Source organism: Phragmites australis, chromosome 11, assembly GCF_958298935.1.
Source record: "Phragmites australis chromosome 11, lpPhrAust1.1, whole genome shotgun sequence".
Taxonomy (NCBI): Eukaryota; Viridiplantae; Streptophyta; class Magnoliopsida; order Poales; family Poaceae; genus Phragmites; species Phragmites australis.
Genome location: NC_084931.1, coordinates 34178691 through 34204057, shown reverse-complemented (window position 1 = coordinate 34204057; position 25367 = coordinate 34178691). Strand labels below are relative to the sequence as shown.

At 46.3% G+C, this 25367-nt stretch overlaps 5 protein-coding genes across 7 annotated transcripts; 4 read left to right on the top strand and 1 right to left on the bottom strand.

Annotated features, from left to right (window-relative positions):
* Positions 1 to 98: 98 nt before the first annotated feature.
* LOC133885054 (vacuolar cation/proton exchanger 1b-like) lies at positions 99 to 8060 on the top strand. Its single transcript, XM_062324687.1, has 11 exons — positions 99 to 706; positions 5850 to 5917; positions 6010 to 6038; positions 6118 to 6314; positions 6410 to 6631; positions 6734 to 6865; positions 6993 to 7109; positions 7191 to 7244; positions 7321 to 7437; positions 7544 to 7634; positions 7728 to 8060. The coding sequence occupies exons 1-11, from the start codon at positions 443 to 445 to the stop codon at positions 7781 to 7783; spliced, it is 1347 nt and encodes a 448-aa protein (XP_062180671.1). The 5' UTR covers positions 99 to 442; the 3' UTR covers positions 7784 to 8060.
* A 1583-nt stretch (positions 8061 to 9643) lies between these two features.
* LOC133885057 (B2 protein-like) lies at positions 9644 to 11778 on the top strand. The gene is made up of 5 exons (XM_062324690.1): positions 9644 to 10380; positions 10502 to 10602; positions 10735 to 10818; positions 11224 to 11334; positions 11428 to 11778. The coding sequence occupies exons 1-5, from the start codon at positions 9732 to 9734 to the stop codon at positions 11470 to 11472; spliced, it is 990 nt and encodes a 329-aa protein (XP_062180674.1). The 5' UTR covers positions 9644 to 9731; the 3' UTR covers positions 11473 to 11778.
* Positions 11779 to 12316: 538 nt separating this feature from the next.
* On the bottom strand, positions 12317 to 16944 carry LOC133885055 (DEAD-box ATP-dependent RNA helicase 15). 2 transcript variants are annotated; one of them, XM_062324689.1, is made up of 12 exons: positions 16768 to 16944; positions 16540 to 16665; positions 16315 to 16415; positions 15168 to 15340; positions 14849 to 15080; positions 14618 to 14736; positions 13890 to 13946; positions 13627 to 13811; positions 12996 to 13140; positions 12832 to 12915; positions 12689 to 12752; positions 12317 to 12603 (listed from the first exon to the last, which is right to left on the bottom strand). In XM_062324689.1, the coding sequence occupies exons 2-12, from the start codon at positions 16659 to 16661 to the stop codon at positions 12593 to 12595; spliced, it is 1293 nt and encodes a 430-aa protein (XP_062180673.1). In that variant the 5' UTR covers positions 16662 to 16665; positions 16768 to 16944; the 3' UTR covers positions 12317 to 12592. The 2 variants fall into 2 exon arrangements, with proteins under 2 accessions (XP_062180673.1, XP_062180672.1); XM_062324688.1 differs by having other exon boundaries at positions 16540 to 16662.
* A 130-nt stretch (positions 16945 to 17074) lies between these two features.
* On the top strand, positions 17075 to 20468 carry LOC133885053 (uncharacterized protein At1g51745-like). Of its 2 annotated transcripts, none has more exons than XM_062324686.1 (3): positions 17075 to 17368; positions 17496 to 18373; positions 19089 to 19287. In XM_062324686.1, exons 1-3 carry the CDS (start codon positions 17169 to 17171, stop codon positions 19142 to 19144), a joined length of 1134 nt encoding a protein of 377 aa, XP_062180670.1. In that variant the 5' UTR covers positions 17075 to 17168; the 3' UTR covers positions 19145 to 19287. The 2 variants fall into 2 exon arrangements, with proteins under 2 accessions (XP_062180670.1, XP_062180669.1); XM_062324685.1 differs by having other exon boundaries at positions 17081 to 17368; positions 19084 to 20468.
* Positions 20469 to 22279: 1811 nt separating this feature from the next.
* On the top strand, positions 22280 to 25367 carry LOC133885051 (vacuolar-processing enzyme-like). Its single transcript, XM_062324683.1, has 8 exons — positions 22280 to 22593; positions 23401 to 23565; positions 23637 to 23793; positions 23899 to 23984; positions 24068 to 24267; positions 24351 to 24603; positions 24708 to 24914; positions 25006 to 25367. The coding sequence occupies exons 1-8, from the start codon at positions 22405 to 22407 to the stop codon at positions 25153 to 25155; spliced, it is 1407 nt and encodes a 468-aa protein (XP_062180667.1). The 5' UTR covers positions 22280 to 22404; the 3' UTR covers positions 25156 to 25367.

Below are 25367 nucleotides of genomic sequence, written 5' to 3'. Positions count from 1 at the left end.
TTGAGCACGGCACGGGAGTGCATCAGAGGCACGCAAACATCGTCGGAACCGAAGAAGAAGGAGGCTGGATCACCGCTCCGCTCGTATGGTAGGTAGGTTACCTACCATCACCATGTGCCCGCAACTGCCACAGGTGAGGTGAGAGACCAAACCAGAGCACCACCCTGCACGACGTCCTGAGCTGCGCTGCGCTGTATATGTGCACCCGTTTCTGTCCATCTTGTTTCTCGTCGCCCCCGTTCATTTCCATCCATCGCCACGGCCAAACAGCAGGGCGCCGACGGCCGACGGGCGGAGCGAGGGAGAGCCCAAGCCCAAGTCGTAAAGCGGTAGCAACAGACGGAGAAGGCACACGCCTGACAGCACCAACGCGCTACGCCCCTCACTGCCTTACTGGGGAGGCGGTGCCGTGGGCAGAGAGGAGCAGAGGTGGCGCATCCACATGGACTCCGACTCCTCTGCGACGGCGGGCCTCCTGGAGTCGCCCGCGCCCGCCAAGGAGATGACCCTCCGCCACGTCGCCCGCACCGCCCACAGCATGTCCTCCTCCTCACTCCGCAAGAAGTCCGACCTCGCCCTCCTCCGCAAACTCCCCTGCGCGCCACTCCTCGACAACCTCCAGGAGGTCCTCCTCGCCACCAAGCTCGTCCTCCTCTTCCCCGCCGTCATCCTCGCGATCGCCGCCCGCATCCTACAATTCGGACAGGCAACTTCTTCTTCCACTTCTTGTCTTTGCATTTGCTCTCTCAATCCGATTCGTTCTTTCAATCACGATGCATGATTGCTCAATTTGGGCATCTTCGATCGTTGCCCTCGGCATCAACACACACAGAGAGAGAATAAAAATTGCATTTTGATCACGCCTGGGAACAACATTGCATCAGCTCTTATGTGCACTAGCGAATCAACTCGTACGACTGCACAGATTAAAAATTTAGTTTACGACTAAATTATAGATATTTATGTTAATAATAGTTGTATAATAAGATACATCAGCTATTTATATTTAAATATTAGAATGTAAAATATAAATATAATTTTTTATAATATTGGAATCATGTTTATTATTTGTGAATAGATCTAATTTATAATTTTCATTTTATGTGTTATGCAAATTGATTTTTATTTGTTTCTTGATTTTTTGAAATTATTATTATTTTTAATGTCGTCACCGTATCTCATATTATTTTTTGAAAATACATTATAAATTCTTTGATATTATTTTTGTGTGATAATTCGTAATATGTTTGTGTTCTGTTGTTTTAATTTTGTAATGTTTGATTATAATTGACTTGAAAAAATGTGTTGATTGCTAACGTAACTAAGTTGTAGTTTGCTAACGTAACTTTATTGGATAAATGGTATCTACAACAAAAAAAAAGGGAGGAAATGCAAGGTAAGAAGTAGTCTTAGGGTTGGACGTCTGGACTCTATGATTTGTTTTTTAATCTTATATGTTGTTTCGTCTGGTCGTTGATCATGGTTACAATTAGTCAATCAATTAATTTGACGGTGGGATTTTTTGCTTTTTTATGAGAATTTTTTTAAAAAATTTAGATTAACGTGAAGAAAAAAAAACTTCCAATTAGTAAATATAAGATTCATTGCTCTGCATCTGAATTTTGCAAATCTCTGCCACTTCTCACACACATTGCCGTCGTCTCAAACAATAAATAAATCTGAACACACTGTGGGCACAACTCTTAATTTACTGTTATTTCCTTGCATGAACTAGCCATCAGAGTAAAAAAAAAAATTCAACAACGCGTTGAGAGAGCTGGCTATTTCAATTAAAAAAAATCTAATGCAGTTGGGAGGAGAAGGCTCGGACGAGGATTAGATTTATTTACATGTGACCATGTGGCCTAGCCTCTAGTGTCAAATTCTATTCCATTCTGATACAGATGGAATCAATCAATCATGGAGTTGAAGAGCCGCAGCTAAAACGCCCCCCACTCTGCTAATCACATGCATGCCTTTCCCCACGTCCTGCACACAACCTGCTTATTATATAAGCTCGCCTTCAAAATTCACTTATAATTCAGCCCATCTGTAGAGCGGACTCGTATATGTATATCATATCTCTTACACTTTTATCATCATTTTGTGTAAAAGGATTGTTGGTGTAAGAAAATATCTTTCACGAATAAGTGCAACGAGAGCCTTCTCTAGAGTGAAAACTCAAGTTTAGAGAAAGAATGGAGAGGAAGGAATATCGATGTGTTCATCACTAAGAGATTTATCCTTAGTTTGATGGTTATATGTCTGTATTTATAGTGTTATTCAATGTGTAAGTATACAAATATACCCTTATAGAGATAGCGATGCAAGTTAATGTCATGCTACAGGGACTTAGGGCTAGTCGAATTACGTAACGTGTGTTCAGGCATAATACATTTACCCCTAACTAGAAGATATTATCTACTATAGCAAATACAGTGATGTAGGTGACCCAGATGGTACAATACTCGGTCGGTCGTCAATTGCGGCACGGCGCTGCACTGTCAGGATGACTACCATTTGCACTGGGATGTCAGGATGACCACCACTTGTACCGGCATTAAATACCTATCACTTCCTTGCAGGCAGAGGACGGCTCGTGAGCTCCATTTGGCTGATTTTTCTTCAAGGCTTGATGACCCACTCCTCGAGCTTTTAAAAGCTTGCCCAAACTTCAGAGGATTGGGGCTCTGGGAGGTTGGGGCTCTGGGAGATTAGGGTGGAGAGCTTCAGAGCGTGGAGACCCAAGAGGCATTCGGGGATCCGAGATTTATAGGCATAGACTGACAGGACCAAAGGTGTCGGGAGTCTTTAAAGATGGCCCCCAACAATCCCTTCTGGAGACCAGCAACTTCTCTTGTCTCGAGAGGCAGTGGTCAAAGGGGTTCACGGTATTTGGAAGCCGGACTTCCGGCTGAGGATCTGAAGCCCAAGGGCTCTGGAGGAGTTCTTGATGGCGACCCTTTAGTAATGTCTGCATGCTGGAGTATTTTCCCCCAACAATACCCCCTCATCCGCTGACCCCGAGGTATAGAGGGACGGGAGGATGTAGAAGAAACTAGCTCCAGCCCAACATCATAGTCAGTATCCTAATATATGTTCTCACCATTGAGGAACCTCTCAGTGGTGACCGTGAGCAATGATGGCAAAGCTTGATGGCGACAACGTAATCTGGAGGAAACTATGTGGTTGACAGGTACGCTGAAGGAGGGAGTCCATGACTCCCTCAGCGGTTTACCACGACGAGGCCCGACGGAGTCAATGCGCTTTGGGGCCTATGCGGAGTAAACCCTTCAGCTCCCTTGATGGTGAGTCATTTAGCCGCTTGCACTATCATGGTGGAGGTTGTGTGTGGCAGTGAGGTATTCTCATTTTTTGGCCTGAGTAATGGATGACGTGCGGTAATGGCAGTGCGCCTAACAGGGTAACGCACAGGTTCGCCTGTGGTCTTGTGCCCATGACCCTCGCATGCGTCGATAGAGGCTCAAGCCATAAATGCGACGAGACGTGCACGCAAAAAACCAGGGAGCCATCACAAGACGTCACCACGTGAACATGGATCGACCCGGGCGTGGCCACGGGCCCCCTAGGAGAGTAATTGGGAGTGCCGTGAAACGACGCGCGTGATGATTCCGCTTTCCTCCCCTGGCTGGGGTTCACCTAGTTGATCCTTACTGTTGTGTAAGGGAGCGTCTCTTATTGGCTTGAGTATGACGTCCTCTTTCTCCTCATCGTCGGAGATGACAATGGTTTCGACTGGCTCATCGCTTCTGACACCAGCGCCAGTTTCGCCTGCTGTGGTGCCTCAGGGGTCGAGCAATCCTGCGGGCATGCTTGCAAGGTTGGAGCCAGTACTTGTAAGATTAGAGCCGACGGTCATCGTGCTTCCATCCTTGCAAATGGAGCAGACGGTATGCTGTCTATTTGTTGTTACCAAATAGTTATTTGTTGTAAGGACCCTCAATAGTTAGGCTAACTACTTTCATAGTATGCTGCCCCTTATATCTTGAAAATTTAATCAGTTAGGCAAGCTATTGCAAGGTGGTTATGGGTGTATCTTTGCCAAAATAAGACCTCCCCAGCAAGGTCGGAGGCTCAGAAGCCCTCGTAGCTCCTAGACAGGGAAAGGATTGGTCTCTCCGACATGTGTCATCCACCGAAGAGTCTTGGCCTCGTGGACCTTCTGGACACCCAAGGCACTCCTGTCGGAGCCCTCGTCCTTTGTCATGATCAACTCACCTAGTATCGAACCTGGTGTGGGAGGCACTCCGGAGGCTCCAACTGCTTCGGTGGAGGCGAGGCCCCCTATGCTGAGGGCCTACTAGACTCCGTTCTGGCTAAGGTTGTTGGTGCGACTCAATCCTCGTCGCCGGGGTATTATACCGTTGGTGGCGGAGTAGGAGGATGTAGAGCAGGCCGAAAGGTGCCTGGTAAGGTTCGGAGACCTAACCGACGACTTGTTCCGGTTTTACGACCCCTGGACCGCCTATCGTCGACTCTTTCCCCTGCCAGGCATCCCATCTGTCTCTCGAGGTACTCCGTCTAGAAGGCTATAAGGCTTCAACAATTCTCGGTATTATGGTCACACCCTGCTCCATGCAGGATGCACCAGTACCCTTCCCGTGGTACCGAAGCCTGTGGTTGGCGTCGAAGGCGTTGGCGGGATCTACGCGTAACAGAGCATGTGGTCTCTACAAAGCCCCCTTCTATCAAGGGAGGTAGAGGAGGTTGTCCGACAACCAGATTCTCAGAAGATGCCAGCTCGACAAAGGTGGGTTGGGTGCCGTCATAAGAGATGCCTCGAGGGTGGGCCTAAGCATGAGTGCCCCTGGGCTCGAGCGCTCATAACCACTGAAGGGCGGCCTGCACGGCTGTGGCCTCGACCGTAACCCCTTGGGATGTTGTGAGGTCCTCGCTACCCCATTTTTGGAAGGCCTCCGTATCGGTCGGGGCCTTCGCGCCAGCTCAGGCCAGGGCCACCGTCAGTTCGACGGTGGCCGGAGGGTTGCCGTTCCGTCCAGTAGCGGAATTGGTGGGTATACATAGCTTGCATGGTTGTGGTGGTTGTGTGGACTCTGACACAGACGTGACCAGGGAGTTGGCCGTCTGTGCTGCGGCCTTAGTGGTCTTCTTTTTGGATGGCGTTCTATCTCTCTTTATCCTTCTATGTTTCTTCACTAATTGCTCAGAGTATTACAATCTCCCCCTTCATAGCTGATGTCCTTGGCAGCTTATCTCGTATGACAAATACAAGATCTCTCCCTCGATGTCATGTCCACACATATCCACGTAAGATATAATGTGCAATAAATGACGGGGTTACCACTTAAACACCCTCTAGTTGCAGTCTCATTGACCATGTAATAAGATATAATGTTGTCACCGGATAGGCTTCAAGTTTTACCTACAGTTGAGCACGTGTTAGAATCATACACCAGCATTAGGCGCAGCAGTGATATTCCTCGGGGGAAAGTAGAACTTTGCAGAAGGAGGGGGGTTGCTTGTCTTTTAATACGGTTCTGTTCGGCATGTGAACTAGTAGCTTGCACCCTTACGATGTTCTCATTTGTCATCTCGTTTCAAATACATGGCATGCAAACAAAAAGATAACTAGCATGGCCAGAAACAAAATGTTGCGGAGCAGTGAATGATTGTTCCGGATGTGGCTCCCTTGTTTTGTTCCATTGGAATCTCACCTGCACGGCTCAACTAGATGTTCTTAATTTTGAAATGCCATCTTAACAAAACTAACCGCTGAAGAAAAGTATGAAAATAAATTCTTTGTGGCCAATGTATGATTATGATTTTCCCCTTCTCTAACTCATGCTTTCTTGTTGATATCTAAACAGGAATGGGTCTTTGTGCTTAGCTTAATCGGGCTCATTCCTCTTGCTGAGCGACTCAGCTTCCTGACCGAGTAAGTTTGTTTTGTTGATTATCTTATCACGTTTTGTTCTTGTTACCTGTATGTTGCTAAATATATTTCTGCTTTCTGTGAATTGGTTGCAGGCAGGTTGCATTTTACACGGGACCTACTGGTAAATGTTGGCGATCTCAATCTTGCCATCTGGCTCACAACCTTAACATTGAAGTTACACTTACCCGAGATTGTTGCAGTGGGTGGCCTGCTGAATGCAACATTTGGAAATGTGACGGAGGTCATCATCGCACTCTTCGCCCTGCATGAAGGCAAGGTCGTGGTGGTGAAATGCTCTCTGCTCGGCTCCATCTTGTCCAACTTGTTGCTTGTCCTTGGAACCTCCCTTTTCTTTGGTGGCCTGGCCAACCTTGGAACCGAGCAGCCATACGACAGAGTAACCGACTCAGCTATTTTCAACCTATTAGACTGTTTCTTAGAACCCGAATTTATGATGTCTTACAAACAACAGTATGGTCTTGCTCTGTACAGATGCAAGCGGATGTCAGCACTGGACTTCTGATTCTTGGTGTGCTATGTCACTCTCTTCCACTGATGCTGAGGTATGCTGTCAGCTCCGGGGAGCATGCGGTAGCCTCTTGGGATGCAGGATTAGAGCTATCCCGAGCATGCAGCGTTATCATGCTCCTGGCTTATGTAGCCTACCTTTTCTTCCAGCTGAAGACTCATCGCCAGCTCTTTGAGCCCCAAGAGGTGTGTACTGCATACTATTGCTGATTAGTAGCCGGCAAGAACTGGTTGCATAGGACCAGTTGATTAATAAGAGTATGGGATCCAACCAAATGAACTGAATAGGTTGAAGATGATGGTGAAGAATTGGTCTCTGAAGATGAGCCGGTGCTGGGGGTTTTTAGTGCGATGATTTGGCTGGGAGTCATGACTCTGCTGACTGCAGTATTATCTGAATTTGTTGTGAGCGCAATTGAGGTATGTAGTTTATTCCATGTTCATACTGCCCATTTTTAATCTGTGAGCACAATCTAGCACATTATATATATGGTAAGTTATAGTGCAGCTAGCAATGTGCTGACAGTGAAAGACGTATTATCAACAGGCGGCGTCAAAATCATGGGAGGTATCTGTGAGCTTCATTAGCATAATCTTGATCCCAATAGTTGGTAATGCAGCAGAGCATGCTGGTGCAGTCATATTTGCTTTTAAGAACAAACTGGTACGAAACTTCAGGGGTTCATTCGTACTAGTTGGAATGCTTAGGTAGCAACTACTAACAGAAAACTGTTGGCTGTAACAGGACATCACCCTCGGAGTATCTTTGGGATCTGCTACACAGATTTCCATGTTTGTGGTGAGTATTAAACTCTTAGACAAGTTTAACATATTCTTTTCATTAATATTTTCATGCTGGAATTGAACTGTGCCAGGTGCCATTGAGTGTCCTTGTAGCTTGGATCATGGGAGTACCTATGGATCTTGATTTCAACTTGCTTGAGACTGGTTCTTTGTTTCTTGCAATATTAGTAACGAGCTTCACCCTCCAGGTAAAATTTTCTCCTGGAGTCAAGCCATTCTTTGATCACTGGTCATAATACTGCTGTCAACGTTGCGGAGTTACAGCATTGAAAGGTAATTTTATGTGTTTTGCAGGACGGATCATCGCATTATCTGAAGGGACTGCTGCTTCTCTTTTGCTACGTTGTCATTAGTGTGTGCTTTTTCGTTTTGAGACGGCGTGGAGGTATGGATTTCTATTCTCAACAGTTTTCAGTTCTAATGCCTACTAATTGTTTGGTATTTGATATGTTATCTTCATAATATGTTGTGATGATAGATGGCAACAACGACGGTGTCCATCTGGGTGTACCAAGTGACTCATGGAGGATTTAGGGTGCCTGATAGGTTGGATTGCATTCTCCAGTGAGTTTTTGAATGAATGTTATGCCCTTCATTTGCAGTTTTGCATGCAGAACTGGAGAAGCTAGCGCTGCGAAGTCTGACTAAAATAGACCAAAACGTAATGTATGAAAATGTTGGGGTCATGCTTCTTCTCACAGCAACTGCGCCATCTATGAAGCTAATATGTCCAAACGGTATGACGCAAAGTAATTAAGCAAAGCATTATGTATGTATATTAGGTAAAATATGATATATAGTGGTTGCCTGAGATGAGTGTAAATTGTTTTGTTTTTCTAATTGTTCCAACGAAGATGTCATTCTGTGGATTTGTTAGAACTTGAGCACAGAGAGAGAGAGAGACAGAAGGAACCAAATTCAATTGAGATGTTGAAACTGTTTCATGTAAAACAGCGGGCATGTATAAGAAGTCAGATTTGCATGTGCAGATTGTGGATTTAACGAAATACCCTAGTCCATTACTGTTTCTAATTTCCGTTTGTGCGGTTCAAGTGCTCCGGTACAGTGGATTTAGTAATATCTTGGTGGTTTAGATAGTTTGAGCCAACTTATAAGCTTTCTTGTTCCAAACGGAGCATCTTTTAATTAATTTTTTATACGATGAAAGTGTATGAGATGTGTTAAGTGTATTTGGGCTTATCTCGCATGTGAGCTGGGCTGTAAGTGAATTTTGATCGCGGAGTGTTACAAATTTGTTACTTGTATTATTAATATAAAGCAGAGGATTTTCTCGGAATCTAATGAACAGAGTAGTATGCAGTGCAGCTGGAGGAAGCTCGCAACATATTGGAATTATTGCTTGCAGCATCGACAAGTTTGCATTGCACCCAACCAAGACGAAGAGGTAGGTGGTGCCTCAATCCACAACTTAGCGTGCCAGACAGTCACTATTGAATCGCCGATGAGGGTCAATATATAGCGACGGCCGGCGTTCTAGAAAGCCTGCCTTCTTGCTGGATTAACTGTTTATGCCGCAAATTAAACTCACTCATTACAAGGTTAGTTTCGTCTGGGAAGATGGATAGATCGACGACCTGATCGATGTTTCATCCTCGATCAGAAGTCAAAGTCATCCCTCCAACTGTCCCACGCATGCATGGAGATGAAGATGTAGATGAAGGAGAGGGATGATCGGACTTCAGGATGCATCGCCACGACATGCGCGTGGTATAGACGAAGGAAGACGAAGAGACGGAGATGTTGGGTGGGGTGGGTGGTGACTGCTGAAGGGTCAGCATCGCAATGTCTTGTGTGTCTTCCCCACTAAGCGAAGCAAAGCCAAGGCTTTAGTTTAGCTAAAGTAACCTTGTCTTATTTGTGCCAACAGGTGGTACTTAGTCGCTGCTTAGGCGGCATCACGGTTCAGGATCACTTATTATGCTTTTGGTTATTTGGATTGTTCAGTTGTTTTGATGGTTGGTATTCCACAGTGCAAGGCAGGGCAGGGCAACAAGATGAGGCTGAGCCATGCGCATGCATGAGAAATCCGCTCCACTCAAGAGTCAAGACCAAACCGTGACAAATAATCGATCAAAATGGCAGCATAGATTTCTGTCCGTTTCGATCAGAAGCAAATTTTATAAAATTCTTCACCGAAAGATTTTTATAAAATTCTAATCCATATCATTTTTTCTAATCTAACGACTAAAAAAAGGAGAATATATAATATAGAGAAAAAAAATTATGAGATCAGATCTCGTAAAAATTCCTTCCGTCCCAGCTGCCTCGTGGTCATCTTCCTCTGGAAATTTCCTTTCCTTTCCTTTCCCCGTTGCCCAACCGCGTCCGTCCGCGTGCCCCGTCTCTGCTGCCTGCCATTGCACTTGCACTGCACTCATAAAAAGCAGACCCAGACTCAGACTCGTCTCCCACCTCTTGAGATCCATCCCTTCTCTCGACCAAGAAGAAAGCACAGAACAAGATGGAGAGCTACGACCGCGAGTTCTGGCAGTTCAGCGACCAGCTGCGGCTGCAGAACAACTTCTCCAACCTCTCCATCGCCGACTCCATCTGGTCCAACTCCTCCAACACTACCTTCGCCGACCGCCGCAACGCCGATCCCCTCCTCTACCCTGACCAGACCACCAATAGAAGCAGCCCGGGCCTCATCGGCTCCGGCAAGCTCGCCTTCGGCAACGCCACCACCACCAACGCAGACCGCTACAACTACTTCCCTGCCACCGACACCAAGAACAACAACAGCTCCAACTTCACCTTTAACAAGAACAACCACCCCGGCGCCGTCGGCAACGACTACTACTTCAACAAGAACGCCAACGCCTTCAACAGCAACACCAACGCCGGCGGCGACCTCATCAAGAGCTACTTCAACAAGTCCGTCGGAAGACCGGCCAACAACAACATCAACGTCGGCAAGAAGAACGCTGCCCACGACAAGAAGAAGAACGGTACCAACGGCAGCAGCAACAGCAACAGCACCAGCAACGTGGACAAGAGGTTCAAGAGCCTGCCGGCGTCGGAGGCGCTGCCCAGGGGCGAGGCCATCGGCGGGTACATCTTCGTCTGCAACAACGACACCATGGAGGAGAACCTCAAGAGGCAGCTCTTTGGCACGTATTACATTCCCCGATAGGATTCCGTATATAATTCCATCGAATCCAAGAACAAAATAAAGCTTGAATTTTTCTTGGATCGGAAAATGGTAGTGATAAATCGATTGATTTGTTGCAGGGTTGCCGTCGAGGTACAGGGACTCGGTGAGAGCCATCAGGCCAGGGCTGCCCCTCTTCCTCTACAACTACTCCACCCACCAGCTCCACGGCATCTTTGAGGTACAGTCAAATTAAAACACCGCAAATTAAATTAAATTAAAGCTCCCTGTTTTCTTATCATAGGCTGGAGCAGTTGATCATCTACCATTTCAGGACCTTTCATTTTTCTGATTCATTACAATTTCATCGCAGGCTGCAAGCTTTGGCGGATCAAACATCGATCCGACAGCTTGGGAGGACAAGAAGTGCCCCGGCGAGTCCCGCTTCCCTGCTCAGGTATCCATATGATACAGACCAAATTCGTCACTAGATTCATAGCTCTATATATGTAGAAAAAATGTTCTTCATTTTTGTTTGTTCTGCTGGAAAAAGAAAAGGAACCACCCTTGCTTCCTCAAAAAAAAAAAAAAAGTAAAATCGATTGAATGCGCAAGCAATTGTCAAGGTGGTTGGCCGACCTTCTCAATGAAGCATTCAAGCTGGATTGGTTGGTTGAATGTGACCTTGTCAAGCTGGCCTAGTCATGGACACACAAAAGCCAAACGAAAAGAAAAATAAAAGGCATCCGTGTGCCTTGAGTCGCCGTCATCTCATCTGTCTGTCTCCAACAATTACCGCGTTGATTTAGTCTAAGCTAATCTAATCTAATCTAATCCGTGTGCTGGCCGACGATGTGGACAGGTGAGGGTTGCGACGAGGAAGATCTGTGACCCGCTGGAGGAGGACGCCTTCCGCCCTATCCTCCACCACTACGACGGCCCCAAGTTCAGGCTCGAGCTCAGTGTCCCAGAGGTGGGTGACGCTACAATCATCTCAATACCTCGTGCACCGGTGATGAAACCGAAATGCCAATTCAGATTTCGTTCGCTTTTGATGTGGTTGCAGGCGCTGTCGCTGCTCGATATCTTCGCGGAGAAGGTTTTTGCCTGAGTTTCCTTGAGAGTATGAGCTGACGACGGCGATTACAATAATACTGCTTCCTGAGGGAAGGAATAAGACTACAAGATGGGCATATGTATAATATTAACAGTATGCTAATTAGCAGCATCTGATTATCTAGTGGTGTAACTTTTGTGCTAGATTTGGGCTTTGAGGTGCAGGAGCAGTGTGTCCATGACTCCATGTATCACAAATTCAGGATACTGCCGCCCCCTCATCGTGTAAGATATACAAAAAAAGAAAAGCAGGCTTTCTTGAGCTCATATAAATCAGACACGGTTGCATGAACAGAAACAAGTGACATGATGGTTGGGAAGAGGCAATCTTGGTTGAAATAATGATTCATGTCTCCTCGTCCCTGTCGACATAAACTTCGATAATGAGATGAGGTTTCGAATGATTCGGCTGGAGATTCCAATTGAAACATGCGCTAGACAGTGTAAGGCCCCATTGAAAGGGGATCCAAGTTCCAAATCGATACTCTCCGGTGTTGATGGGGTACGGCAGCAACCAAACTGCATACTCGAGACGTCGGGGGCAACGAAATCAGGGTGCCCTCCCCACTGCACTGTCAGGGTGCCATCGAGCGCTTATCCGCTCCCAGAGGACGACAAAAAATACAAGCAGACGAGCATGGAGCCACAACATCGCTGATACGTACTCCCTCTTGCTCCTGTTGCTCTGCTCTGCTTTACGAGTAGAGCGCGTCGGCAGCCTGGGCGGTGAGGGTATTACAAAACAGCTCGTGCAATTAAACTACGGCGCAGGAAATGCATAACTCTACGCTGGCAGCAGTAAGCACGCAGGCGAATCCGCATAACTCAAACAGCGAACAGAGGAAATAGATCACTAATTATACAATAAAGAAATTTGAGACAAAGCAAAATCCTAACAGAACGGCGTAAGATGTATCCGCCTACAAGCACTCAAACAGATAAGAGTACAGATCATCCCAACTGCCTTTAAAGTACAGGAGGCAAAACAATAAATCCTCCATAACGCATTAGCTCCAAAAAGTGGAGTACTTGACTAATCATCTCAAGACGATAATCTTGAAGCAGCACGCTCTCCCAGTTGAAGCGTTGGTGACAATGTGCTGCAACCTTGGCACTTACGATGGCACTGATAATCACAATAAAAAAAATCAGGGCATTTTGTAACAGCAAGAAATGTATCCCTCAATCAAGATCAAGATAGCAGCACTTACTGTATGTGGAAGTGTCAATTTGCTCCGGCAGCTCCTTTATGTCGACCTCGAACCTTTCTTGCACCTTTACGCATAGAAAAACCAGGTTGGGCAAACTTCATTGAGATTGACGACAAACAAACTAGAAAGCAGAGAACGCATACTTGGTTAAGGACATCAGAATCTGAAGCCGAGGAAACGAAGGTAATAGCAAGTCCCTTCGTGCCAAAACGCCCAGCCCTACCAACCTGCATTAGGAACAATACATCGGCAACATATAAGACACTAAAACCCGTCGAAAGTTAGTGGTAGCAAAGGAGTAGGTTACCCTGTGCAAATATGTATCAGCTGAGTCTGGCATGTCATAGTTTATCACAATGTTGACACGCTCAATATCAATGCCCCTGCCGACTAAATCTGTAGCCACAAGAATTCTCTTGTGGCCTTCCTTGAAGTTCTTGTATCGGGTTAACCTGCCAAGGCAACGAACATACCATGAGCACTTATTTAAGGGAAAATGGTAAAATCAACAAATCAGATAGCGCACAGCAGACAAATCAGCACAAAAAACAGGCATGCAATGCAAGTAACTAACTGGCAACTCCTATAATAATAACCACAAAACCAACAGAGAATATGATGTGCACACCATCATCCAACAAGATTTTACAAGCCAACGCAGAGAAATATATACAAGAACAGAGTACATGATTAAAGGACCCCATAAGCAGGGACACAGGAATTGGCCTATCAAAAGTACCAGGAAAGGATCAGGTCACAAAAACAGACAAAAAACACAGAATCACAGAAAACAGAATAGACTGTAACTTGGAAGATTCCGTCACAACCAATTACTCAGGTCAAATATTCACATGATTATGCAAGACACAACAAAGTTACGAGCAAGGCCATTTTCCCACAAATACTAACAATTGACATCACGGAAGGAAAGTAAATACCTTTCTTCCTGGGTCATTCCAGAATGGATACAGATTGAAGGGAAGTTGCACTCACAAAGCAACTTATTCAGTTCTGCAGCTCTGCTAACACTCTTGACAAATATCACAACTTGGTTAAAATCAAGAGCATCTAAGAGATCATTCAATTTCCGGTTCTTCTCCGCCTCGCTCAGTTTTATGTAGTGCTGCAAACAGTGATTGGAATTATTAAGAGCCATGAAAAAAATGGAATGCCTCATGAGCAGCAAAGAATCCAATGTTACCTGTACAAGGCCATGGAGGGTCAACTTTGCCTCATCATCAACATAAATTTCCATCGGCTGTAAGGGAACAAATGGTAGATGAAAGGTATTAGCACTCCAGCATCAATCTTGCAGTATATACCAAAAGAATGGTATATAAATTCCTTTGTCGGAATACGCAGCCTCCATATGGAAGATGACCTATGCACTGTTGCACACTGGAATTTCGCCAAATATGCTTAGTATTGCAACAGTGCTTCCCAATAAATTCCAGGCAAAAGAAAGCTGCTTTGTCTGCCAGCCCAAGATAGATGGAGAACCAGAACCAGAAGCAGTTAATAACTCCAATGAAGCAAAACCAAGTGAACATGGGGTGTGCAGCAAACTGGAGAAATATTGTCCAGGAGTACGTAACTGTATCTTCGGAACAGGCACCCTCCTGTACTGCCCCCAGTTGCCGACACATTGCCAAAAAGTTCACACTTCGGACAGAAAACCCCTCTTTCCCGCTCCACCTTATATGGTATTGCCATAGAAAATGAAAAAGGAAATAACACAGCTCACTATGTGCTACACAAGCAAGACACCGGGAAGCAGGAACCCTTTCACCTAAGAGACAACAGACGACACAACTACAACTCTCATGTTGGTAACTGAGTATGGCTACCAGAGGATGACCACAGGAGCATATGGGACTTAAATGTGACCAACTTTGGAAATGAGAGCTGGAGAAGGCTGCAGGACATTACATCTTGCATAAATTTCTTGCATACAGGACGGATCTCCTTGCTGAGTGTTGCTGAAAACATCATGACCTGCTTATCATGAGGTGTCATTTTGAAGATCTCCTGGACATCTCTCCGCATGTCTGTAAGATAAGTACATCGGTACATGTCAGGGACATCATGGGAAAAACACATAAATATCATTTATCATCAACACGGGAAACCAAATAGTAGCAACAGGAGATGGAAAATTACCAAGTGACTCAAGCATCTTATCACATTCATCGAGGATGAAATGCCTCACATTCTTCAAGGAGAGATCCTTCTCTCTGGCAAGAGCAAGTATCCTTCCAGGAGTGCCAACCACAATGTGAGGGCATTCATTCTTCAACAAATCTTTATGCTTTCTGATGTGAACACCTCCGTAGAAGACAGCAACCTTTAATTCGGGGAGATATTTGCTGAACCTCTCAAACTCATTGCATATCTACAGAATATAAGGGCAGCAAATGATTAAATCTATACTGCAGATTGATCTAGAAGACTAACAAATGCACAACAAGTATCAACCAACCTGGTAAGCCAGTTCCCTTGTGTGGCACAATACAAGCGCTGCGACCTGACCAGCAACAGGGTCAATTTGCTGGAGGGATGAAAGGACGAAAACAGCAGTCTTCCCCATCCCAGATTTGGCTTGACAGATGACATCCATTCCGAGAATTGCTTGAGGGATGCACTCGTGTTGCACTGATGTGGAACCAAAAGAAATCAGAGCAGCACCCCAGTGAGTAAAAGTTTAACCTTCCGGGTCCGTGTTAATGGAAAGCGTTACCATATTGTCCTCCAACAAGAACTAACAGAAAAAATTGTACCTGCACACCAGCATGAAAAGAATGTTACTATCAAATTGGCAAATGCAGAAGGTACCCAAAAAAAATACTGATACGACTATAATTTCTTTTATTTAACAGAAACATAGCACAAGGACAAGCACCACAGCACGTTAATGATGCCAGCTTTTTTTCTTCCTCAGGCCACGAAAAAGTGTCATTTTGGACACTGATGTGGCCTCCAAAATGCAACTTTGACCACTAATTTCTAATGTAACATATATATATATATATGAGACATTGCTGTTCAAAGCTCAAATGGTTTTGACTGGTCACGGCCCAAAAGGACACCTTTATCTGGAGGGAGTTGAGCAACAAGGATTTACCAAATTTGAAGATTACCTTTTAACCAAAAATCAATTAACCAGTACCATGCTAAATATATACAGTCCCAAACTTGCTTTCAAATACGACCATGGGACATAGTAAATGCAGCATAGTTTGCTACGCATGTGTCTAAAGAGTATACAGCGAAGTAATTAAAGCCATGCTTTATTAACACTTGTGCAACTCCTTAACCCTTATCCACAAGAACTGGGCCTCATAACATCAAGTCGGAGGAAGAAATTGCTAGTAATTGCAATCTTCATACTCTTTAAGACTTCCAATACATTTATTGGAACTAAATCAGTGCATAGCATCCTATAGATGAGAATTTCAATTATTAATCTTCTCCACATCTTCTATCTGCCTAACTAACGGATCTGGTGGTATATGGATTAGGGTATGCACTCAAGTCATAGTTATTATTTTCCATTGGAGCAATAAAGGGTTTTTTATGCTGATAGCAGCAGTGGAAGAGTAAAAAAAAGGGAGGGGGGAGTAACTTGCCTTCGGAAGGATGCTCAAAACCGCAGTCCTGGATAGCACGAAGCAGCTCTGGCTTGAGCAGGAAGTCTCTGAACCCGGAACTGTGGATCCCGACGTAGCCCCTGCTTGTTTCAACGCAACGCAGATAACAATTGAATGAGGACAGCTGAGATGGGATCCCCCTGCTGCAACAATTGAATCGAATCTAATAAAGCAGGGAAGCAGTAGGGGTGTAAGAGGACGTACTTGTTGGCGACCTCTCCGGTGGGCTTGGCGGCGGAGCCATCGACGGCCTTGTCATCGTCCTCCTCGTAGTCCAGGAGCTCCTCCTCGTAGACGTCGTTGTCCTTGGCATCGGCCTCTCCCATCCTACTAAAAGCCATCAATCAACAACGCAAACCCTAGAAGCGCACAACAGATCTCCGCACCCAAAAGGTGAAATTCAAAATCGGAAGCCGAAAAGAAGCTACTCACATGTATAGATGAGATGAGATGTAGCGGCTGGCTTGGCTGCAAAGAATGAATCGGATCGGATCGGATCGGATCGGATCGATTAAAGGTTTTGAGTTTTATGGATGGAGGGAGCGAGAGAGGATAGGGTTGAGGATGAATGATTTGGGGGCTAGGGTTTCCTTGGGTGAATTATTGTGTGTGTATATATATATATAAATCCCGCGGAGGCGGAGGCGGAGGCGGAGGGAAGTTGGGCCTCTTTTGGATCCGCTACGGTTGGGCTTTGATGGCCCAAGAGGACATCGAGGTGGATCAGATGGACTCTTCCCTTCCCTTCCCTTCTCCCCCCTTCCCTTCCCTCATCACCCTACACCTCATCGCCCACTGGTCCCTCCCTGCGCTTCCAGACGGGCGGAGGGGGAATGGGGGCCTTGCCCAAGGAGCCGGCGGCGGTGGATGTCTCGTCCGAGGGGACCCTGCTGTGGCTGCGCCGCCCCAACGGCTCCTGGTGGCCCAGCATCGTGATCTCGCCCCTCGACGTCCCCGGCGGCTGCGCCGCTCAGCCCCGCTGCCCCGCCACTCCCATCATGCTCCTGGGCCACCGCGACGGCCCCACCTTCGTGTACGTACTCTTCTTCCCCTCTTCTGCCGGCTGCTGCTGCTTCCTCCCTGTTGCGTTCCCCGCCTCGTCAATCCCTGTGGAATTAATATACAAGGGATTGTTTTTTTTTTTCCTCAAATTGCAACAGCGAATGGTGTAACCTCGGGAGCTGCAAGCGCGTCAAGCCCTTCCGCTGCGGGGACCTCGACTTCGACCAACGCATCACCGACGCCCAGGCTCTGGCCGCCACCCACACTGGCGATACCAAGACCAGGACCTACAACAAGGGCAGGTACGCCCGCATGGAAGACGCCATTATCCAAGCTCTTGAGATCGAGGAGGCTCGCGCTTTGGAGCCTCATGGGGGCAGCTGCTCGCCCAAGCCAAACATGAGGAATGTTGTCAGCACAGAGTCTTCTTGCTCTCATGCTGTGGCAACGGACTCTTCTACTGCAATTCAACCGCCATCGCCCAAGAGGAAGCGCAAGACGCCCTATGATTCCGAGGACGATGCGCCCAAAGGGTCCCGCCGTATGAGGGACCTCAGGGATATCGGGTCAAAGACTGTACCGATGGAATTATCAAATGCTGGCACCATCTCTGTTTTGAATTATGATATCTCTAGTGTTAGTCAGGTGGCAAGGAGTAAGCAGTCTCATGCTACCGCAAAGAGGAAGCATGCCACTGCCGACCAGGACCAACCTAGTGGAAGTTCCAGGAAGAAGGATAGGTCCCGTCCACTATCAGAGCTATGCCATGGAGACATGTGGAATGGGTTCAGATCAAATGGCCAACAAGCTGATGCACGTTTGTTGGGTGTGGGCAGTTGTTTAAGCAGTTCCTCCGGCACTTTAACCTTGGGTACCTCATTGGACAAGACCACCTCTCGTCGTATCGGTGCATTCAAGACAGATCATGCAGAGGGCATTGAAATCTCCTGCGTCACTGAGTTACTCAATGATGGCTTTCACCATGGGGATGATTTTGTCAAAATTCCCCTTGATGCAGCAAGTATCTTGGAAGCAGGTAAACCTACAATAATATTTCATATGTTTCAGTAGCAAAATCTTTTAAAATTCCCATGTCTTTCGACTGTGACAGTCATCATTTAGGTCGGCTGACCAGAGATGCATGTACAATGTTGATTACTTGTTTCTGTTCAACTTCAACAGTTTCTGGAACATGCACAGCATCGTATTCTTAACCACTGATATTATTCCTGCTGCTGCTACCTCCAGCCTCTCTATTTTGTTACCAAGTAGTCATGGTGACCATTTTGGCCATTTTCTTATATCTAAAATCTCACTGAATTAAGTACAGGGGCTGGGGAACCCATGACTCTTACCTGCATATACCATAAGTATTCCTGACCTGATGGACGATATTGCTATCGGTTCATCGCAGTATATTTGTTATGTCTCTGTTGGAAAGTACACAGTTTTTGTAGTCCTGGCATGTAGTTATGTATTAAATTGAGTTCATATTTTAGGAATGCCTACCCTAACTTGCTTGGGACAAAGGCTGCTGTTGTTGTTGTTGTATCATTTTTTAGGAATAGGTGGATTATTGCTTTCACCGCTTTCAAATGCTGTGATGTGTCTTATGTGTTCTTAGCTAGATTCACTTGTGGCATCTTGTTGACATCTTATCTTCTGATTTTCTGACATATGCAATGTTTTTTTTTCCATTTCTGAACTTCCAAAGAATACATGACTTATCAAATGAATTTTCACCAGATCAGTTGCAAACATATCAACCTACTGCGTCAACAAAGCATCCTACCTGGAAACACAATAAGCAATCCATTGACTACAGAAAAGCTGACAAATCTTCCCAATGCGAGCGCAGAAATTTTAAGGTGAAAACCATAAGCTATGTTGATCAGGAGGGCAACAACAGGACAAGAGACACATTAGAGCATGAACACCACAAAACAAGGGTGGTAAAGCACAAGGCACCAAGAAATGAGGTTGTTCTTTTTGAAAAGAAGCCAGCCAAGCATTCTTTGAACAAGCATGCTGAACCCGGTGTTAATATACATCTTGCAGTATTTCCTGCTGATTCGGATTGTGTTGGTGCAGTTCAGCAGCAACATTCTGAAAGAAAGTGCGATCGTGAAGAGTCATCAGAAACCAAAAGCAATAGTTCAAATTGTGAGATTGGATCAATATCATCTCTGGTCTTTGAGTTGCCACTACAAGTGTTGCCACCCCAACAGAGGATACTTGATCTCGAAAGATGCCATGCAGTAAAGCCAATCAAGACTCTGCAATTGAATCCTACCCTTTACGATGTGGAGTTGTGCGTGCAGGGGAGCAACAACAATGGGCGCCGTGTACCCCTTGTTTCTCTCATGAGTAAATGGAATCGTAGACCTGTTGTGGGATATCCAATCTCCGTGGAGGTCTCAGATGATGTGTTCTGCCGTCTTTTATCAAGTAGAGATGATCACCAGCCAGCTTCAAGCAGTGTGGATAGATTACTGAAGAAGGACAGAGCTGAGGGCATGCAATGCCTTATGCCATCATCACAGACATGCCGAGCAAAACCCAAAAGCCGCAGAAAGACCTCAGGTAAAGAAGTGGACAAGTTATGGCAGCCGCATACTAAAATATCAGGATCTTCTCAAAGAAAAATGCGGAGGCTTTCCTCTTTTGCTTCAAGTCAAAGAGATGGGGACGCCAGAAAGTCAATTGTGGGGAAAATTTCTGGACCAACCATTGCGTGCCTCCCGCTTCGAGTTGTTTTCAGTAGAATCAAGGAGGCGCTAAGTTATCCAGTTAAATGAGAGCCCTAGCTGAGTGGGCTGCGTGAAGGGATGCTTTGCATTGCCTGGGAGAAGTTAAGAACTCTAGCCCTTTGGTAGCTCCTCTTGTATGTACATCTGTTGCTGTATCCTTGGGAAATGCTTAGTGTGGCCTAGCATGTTGATAGATGTATCATGTTGAAAGATGGTTGTGATTCACAGTTGAGGTAGCTGGGTTTTGCTGGGCCACCTTGAATTGTGGGTGGAGCACACCATTATCTATAAGAAGTAACGGTGGAATTGAAGGTCGAAGGGAATAAGTTGCCTGAGTATCTTCTTCTTTGAGTTTGAGAAGCTAATTTGTGATCCCCTATTTATTAGTGTTGGTGATGCTATCTATAATTTGAGCTAACCTCTCAGCCTTCCTCTGTGGGTAAGTATATCTGTCTGGGTGTGTCATTTTGGTTTCGCAGGGTGTCCGTTGATGAGCCGGGAAGAAGAGAGTACATACAGGGTCCTTTGCAAGACAGGTTGCAACAACAAAACGAGATGGAGTCCTGACGTGAGTGTTGCGTCAGCTACCAATTGGAGGAAGATTACCTGACTGACTGACATAGTGACTGACATGCTGCTACTCTACGCATGAGCACATGGATGATCGACATTCCATATCTGTGCCAGTTATTTTTTTTTCCTGAAACGGGGGTCAATCCTTTTCCATCATTATTCACAACCCTTTTTCCATATATGTGCCTGTCTGACATGAGATCGATCTGACATGGGCTCAACCCAATAGTGCCCTCTTTCTTCTGACATGCATGCTTAACACCCTCCATGTGCGCTGCAGAGTAATTGATGACCAAAGTAAGTAAAGCGGATTGATTAGATTAGAGTGTCCTTTTACTAACCTCTTGAGTATCGCGTCGCTTGCGCATGGGAGGCGGATTAGATGAGACGTTGAACATCAGTGACGTCAGATTTTTTTTTTAACAACGTTTTCTTACGGTGCGATATTCGTTGAAGACTTGGGGTGCCGGACGGGGGCTCGAACCCCTGTTGGCTCAAGTCCTGAAGCGTTGTCACCGAGCTTCATGCTCATCCACCATTAGTTAATGGGATAATTTTATCTACCATTGTAAATATCTGTAATCCAAGATATGCCATCACAAATTCGCTACTTCGGTCTATACCTTCGGATTTGAAAATCCTATCCTTATTTGCCATTATTAACCAATCAAGCTATGACAGAGCTGTAAAAGGACTAGTTGTGTTACAGATCTCCTTCTTCCTCTTCCTTCAGTCCTCTGTTTTCTTCCTCCTGCGGATCTTATGCCGCCATAGCGTTGCAATGGAAGTATAGGTTGTTGGTAAGGAAGAAAAAGCTCCACAAACACAAACCTATGCTGCTCCCACTCTCTACAAACCTAAGCGGAAGAGTTCTCGGACGATGAAGCAGCCAGATCCGAGAAAGGGTAGAGATCAGAGAGAGGTGGGGAAACTAGGCATTATGAAGAAAAATTAATGGAAAAATATAAACAGCGTTGACCACGATGGCAACTAAGGGTGTTTGTAGACTTGATGGCATAAATGAACCGGATTAGCAGATTTGCGATGTTATTTTTTGAATTATGGACACTTGCAATGGCAACTAAAAAATTATCCTTTAGTTAATTTGAAGGGACGATTCATGCCGATGCCATGGTTTGGTATGGTATGGTATGGTAGATACCAACTCTAGTGACAATTAGGATTACATTAATATTTCATCGACTTTGTGTCCGATATGATCGAGGGATATACTACTTCCATCCCACTCTAGTCTACTCTACTCCAGTGTGCTGATGAAATACAGTAGTAGTACCATTTGCGTCCAAGCATGCGCGATGGGCGACTTGTTGTCATGGACGGTGTACCACAGAAGAATGAAGCTTACACGCAACACAAGAGGCTACAGCCAAGTGAAAAATGAAAAGAAAAATCTAGGTTGGCCCGCCGTCAATCGTCCCTTTGTGTTGCTGCTGATTGCGCCCGTTCACCTTCTGTGCAAGTAAGGAATCGGCACAAACACGGCAACACGAGGTACGTAGTTATTACTCTACTGCACAAGTAAGGAATGAAACCGAATAGAAGAATACTCCTGCAGTCCTGCTTCTACTCCACTTTGTAGTGCAGGTGCAGCACCACACCAACACGACAGGTATATAAGGAGTTGCGTTGGAGTACTAGGACTCCGCCTAACTTGCATTGCTCACATCAAAATTAAGCGATTGATTATCTTGGCAAGACGCAACGCCCTGCCTCTTTCGTACCCATGGCGCCTCGCCTCCGGTGTCTCCTCCTCTTCCTCGCGCAACTCCTCGTGCTGGTCGCCGGCGGGCGGTGGCAGGACTTCCTTCACCTGCCGTCGGAGCGCTCCGGCGGTGGTCACGAGGACGTGGTCGGGACCAGGTGGGCGGTCCTCATCGCCGGCTCCAACGGCTACTACAACTACCGTCATCAGGCAAGTTATTACTTTTGCTAGCTGCTTTCGTGCGTCGCCATGGATGCCACTTTTTTCTTTCTGAGTTTCCTTCCTTTAAATTTTGGCCCTAAACCCACAAGGGAAGGAACAGGATGAGCGAATGCAATGCAAGTACTCTCCTGGAGTATATATTAGTAGTGCAATGAGTAATCCCAGCTTGTGCAGAAACTGTCTGTCAGCGATGCATCAAGGCTTGCTTTGCCAACAAGGAAAGTCTATATTAACCTGGGGCCTACTGCTACTTCACACCAAAATCATTATAGGATTTAATTTTTTATTATGCGCACCGGCACCGAAAGTATTCTGCACGCAAACTTGCTGATTCCCCTGCGTCTCCAAGTTTTGTTGAATTATTTTGTACCAACCATATATGGTTTTTTAATTCCCCCTTCCTATTCGGGATTGCTTCCCTTGATGAATAATCAACTAGCGAGTGAATCGTTAGTGAATAATCAAGCGCACAGTCATTGGTGGATCCAGTGCAAAAATTTAAGAGGACTCAACTTCTTATTCTTCCTTCTCCTCATCTTCTTGTCTTGTTCTTCATCTTCCATACTCAAAAATCTCAAGGGAGCTTAGAAGGCTCTTAAGTGTTTTCGAAGGTAGAGGGCTCAAGCTCTTACACAGTGTGTTATGGCTCTGTTGCTATGTGTTACTCAAAGTTTTAAAATTTTGATCGAATATTTTTCAGAACGGCGTGTATTTAAGGGATTACTACACTAGTAGTATTTTGTTTCATTATGTTGGAGTATTTTATTTTGTGTGTTGTACATGGTGACTCAACAGGCGGACGTGTGCCACGCGTACCAAATCATGAAGAAGGGCGGGCTCAAGGACGAGAACATCATCGTCTTCATGTATGACGACATCGCCAACCACCCCGACAACCCCAGGCCCGGCGTCATCATCAACCATCCAACCGGCGCCGACGTCTACGCCGGAGTTCCAAAGGTGCAAATAAATCTACACCGTACCTCAGCTGCATGATGCACCTTCGTTCGTTACTTCATCGCCGCATGCAGGATTACACGGGGAAGGATGTCAACGTCAAAAACTTCCTCGCCGTTCTGCTCGGCAACAAGTCCGCCGTCACCGGCGGCAGCGGGAAGGTCGTCGACAGCGGTCCAGACGACCACGTCTTCGTTTATTACAGTGATCATGGCGGCCCCGGGGTGCTTGGTTAGTTTCATGATCCTGATTTATTTTTTTTATGGAGCCTCAGACCACTTGAATGAAATTACTAGCCTAGGTGTAGCAACTGATTCCGTGGAAGCTCAAATCCAGGGATGCCTTCCGATGAGTACCTCTACGCCAAAGACCTGCTGCAAACTCTCAAGAAAAAGCATGCTGCTGGCACCTACAAAACCCTGGTGCTGTGCTTGGAACTTAATTGGATCTGAACCTGATTCAGGGGGATGATGATGATGATGCTATTTGACGTATATACGTGCAGGTTTTCTACCTGGAGGCGTGCGAATCCGGGAGCATATTCGAAGGCCTCCTGCCGAATGACATCAACGTGTACGCCACGACGGCGGCGAACGCGGAGGAGAGCAGCTGGGGCACCTACTGCCCCGGCGATGAGCAGGGCCCTCCTCCCGAGTTCGATACCTGCCTCGGAGACCTCTACAGCGTCGCCTGGATGGAGGACAGGTCTAGTTGTCCTGCACTCTGCATATATCCCGTGAATAATAAATAATGAATCCACTAAAAATACTACAGTAACTTGATTGCAGCGATGTGCACAACCTGCGCACAGAATCTCTGAAGCAGCAGTACGAGGTGGTGAAGGACAGGACGTCGGCGCACAACACCTACAGCCTGGGCTCCCATGTCATGCAGTACGGCGACCTGAAGCAGAACATTCAGAGCCTGTACCTCTTCATGGGTACCGACCCTGCCAACGACAACGCCACATTCCACTCGCTGCGGCGGTTCTCGGGTGCAGTAAACCAGCGTGATGCCGATCTCGTCTACTTCTGGCAGAAGGTTGCTTGCATGGTTTTTCTTTCCGATTGCTTCCCTTGATGAGTGAATGTTTTTCACTGACATGTCCTTGTTTGCATCAATCCCATATAATGTGGATCGTCTAGTACCGGAAATCGGGTGAGGGGACGCCCGAGAAAAAGGAGGCTCGGAAACGATTGCTCCAGGTGATGGCCCGGCGATCGCATGTCGACAGCAGCGTGGAGCTGATCGGCGGCCTCCTGTTCGGGTCGGAGGAAGGTTCCAAGGTTCTGAACGGCGTCCGGCCGGCGGGGCAGCCTTTGGTTGACGACTGGGACTGCCTCAAGGCCATGGTAATTAAGGATAAATCTTGTCTTGTCGTTGCAAAGTAAAGCAACGGAGCCTTATATATAATCTTCTTGGTTGGTCTGTGACTGCCTGCAGGTAGACACGTACGAGGAACAGTGCGGATCACTCGCGCAGTACGGGATGAAGCACATGCGGTCCTTGGCCAACATCTGCAACGCTGGCGTCAGAGCGGAAGCCATGGCCAAAGTGGCGTCCCAGGCTTGCGCGATCGTCCATTCCGAGTGACACTGCCTGCTGCCTTTTATAGAATTTCTTCAATTCCTGAATCTACCCTGTAAGGCTTGGGCAGGGGCTTCAGCAAGCACACTGCACTGCACCAAGCATGTAATTATAATACTATACAGTATGCTGGTACTTGCCGTCACTAGTGGAAAATTGTAAAGGTCCCAACATGTTTAGTCTGTAGCTCATGGGGAGCCAGGTGAGAGATGGCGGCG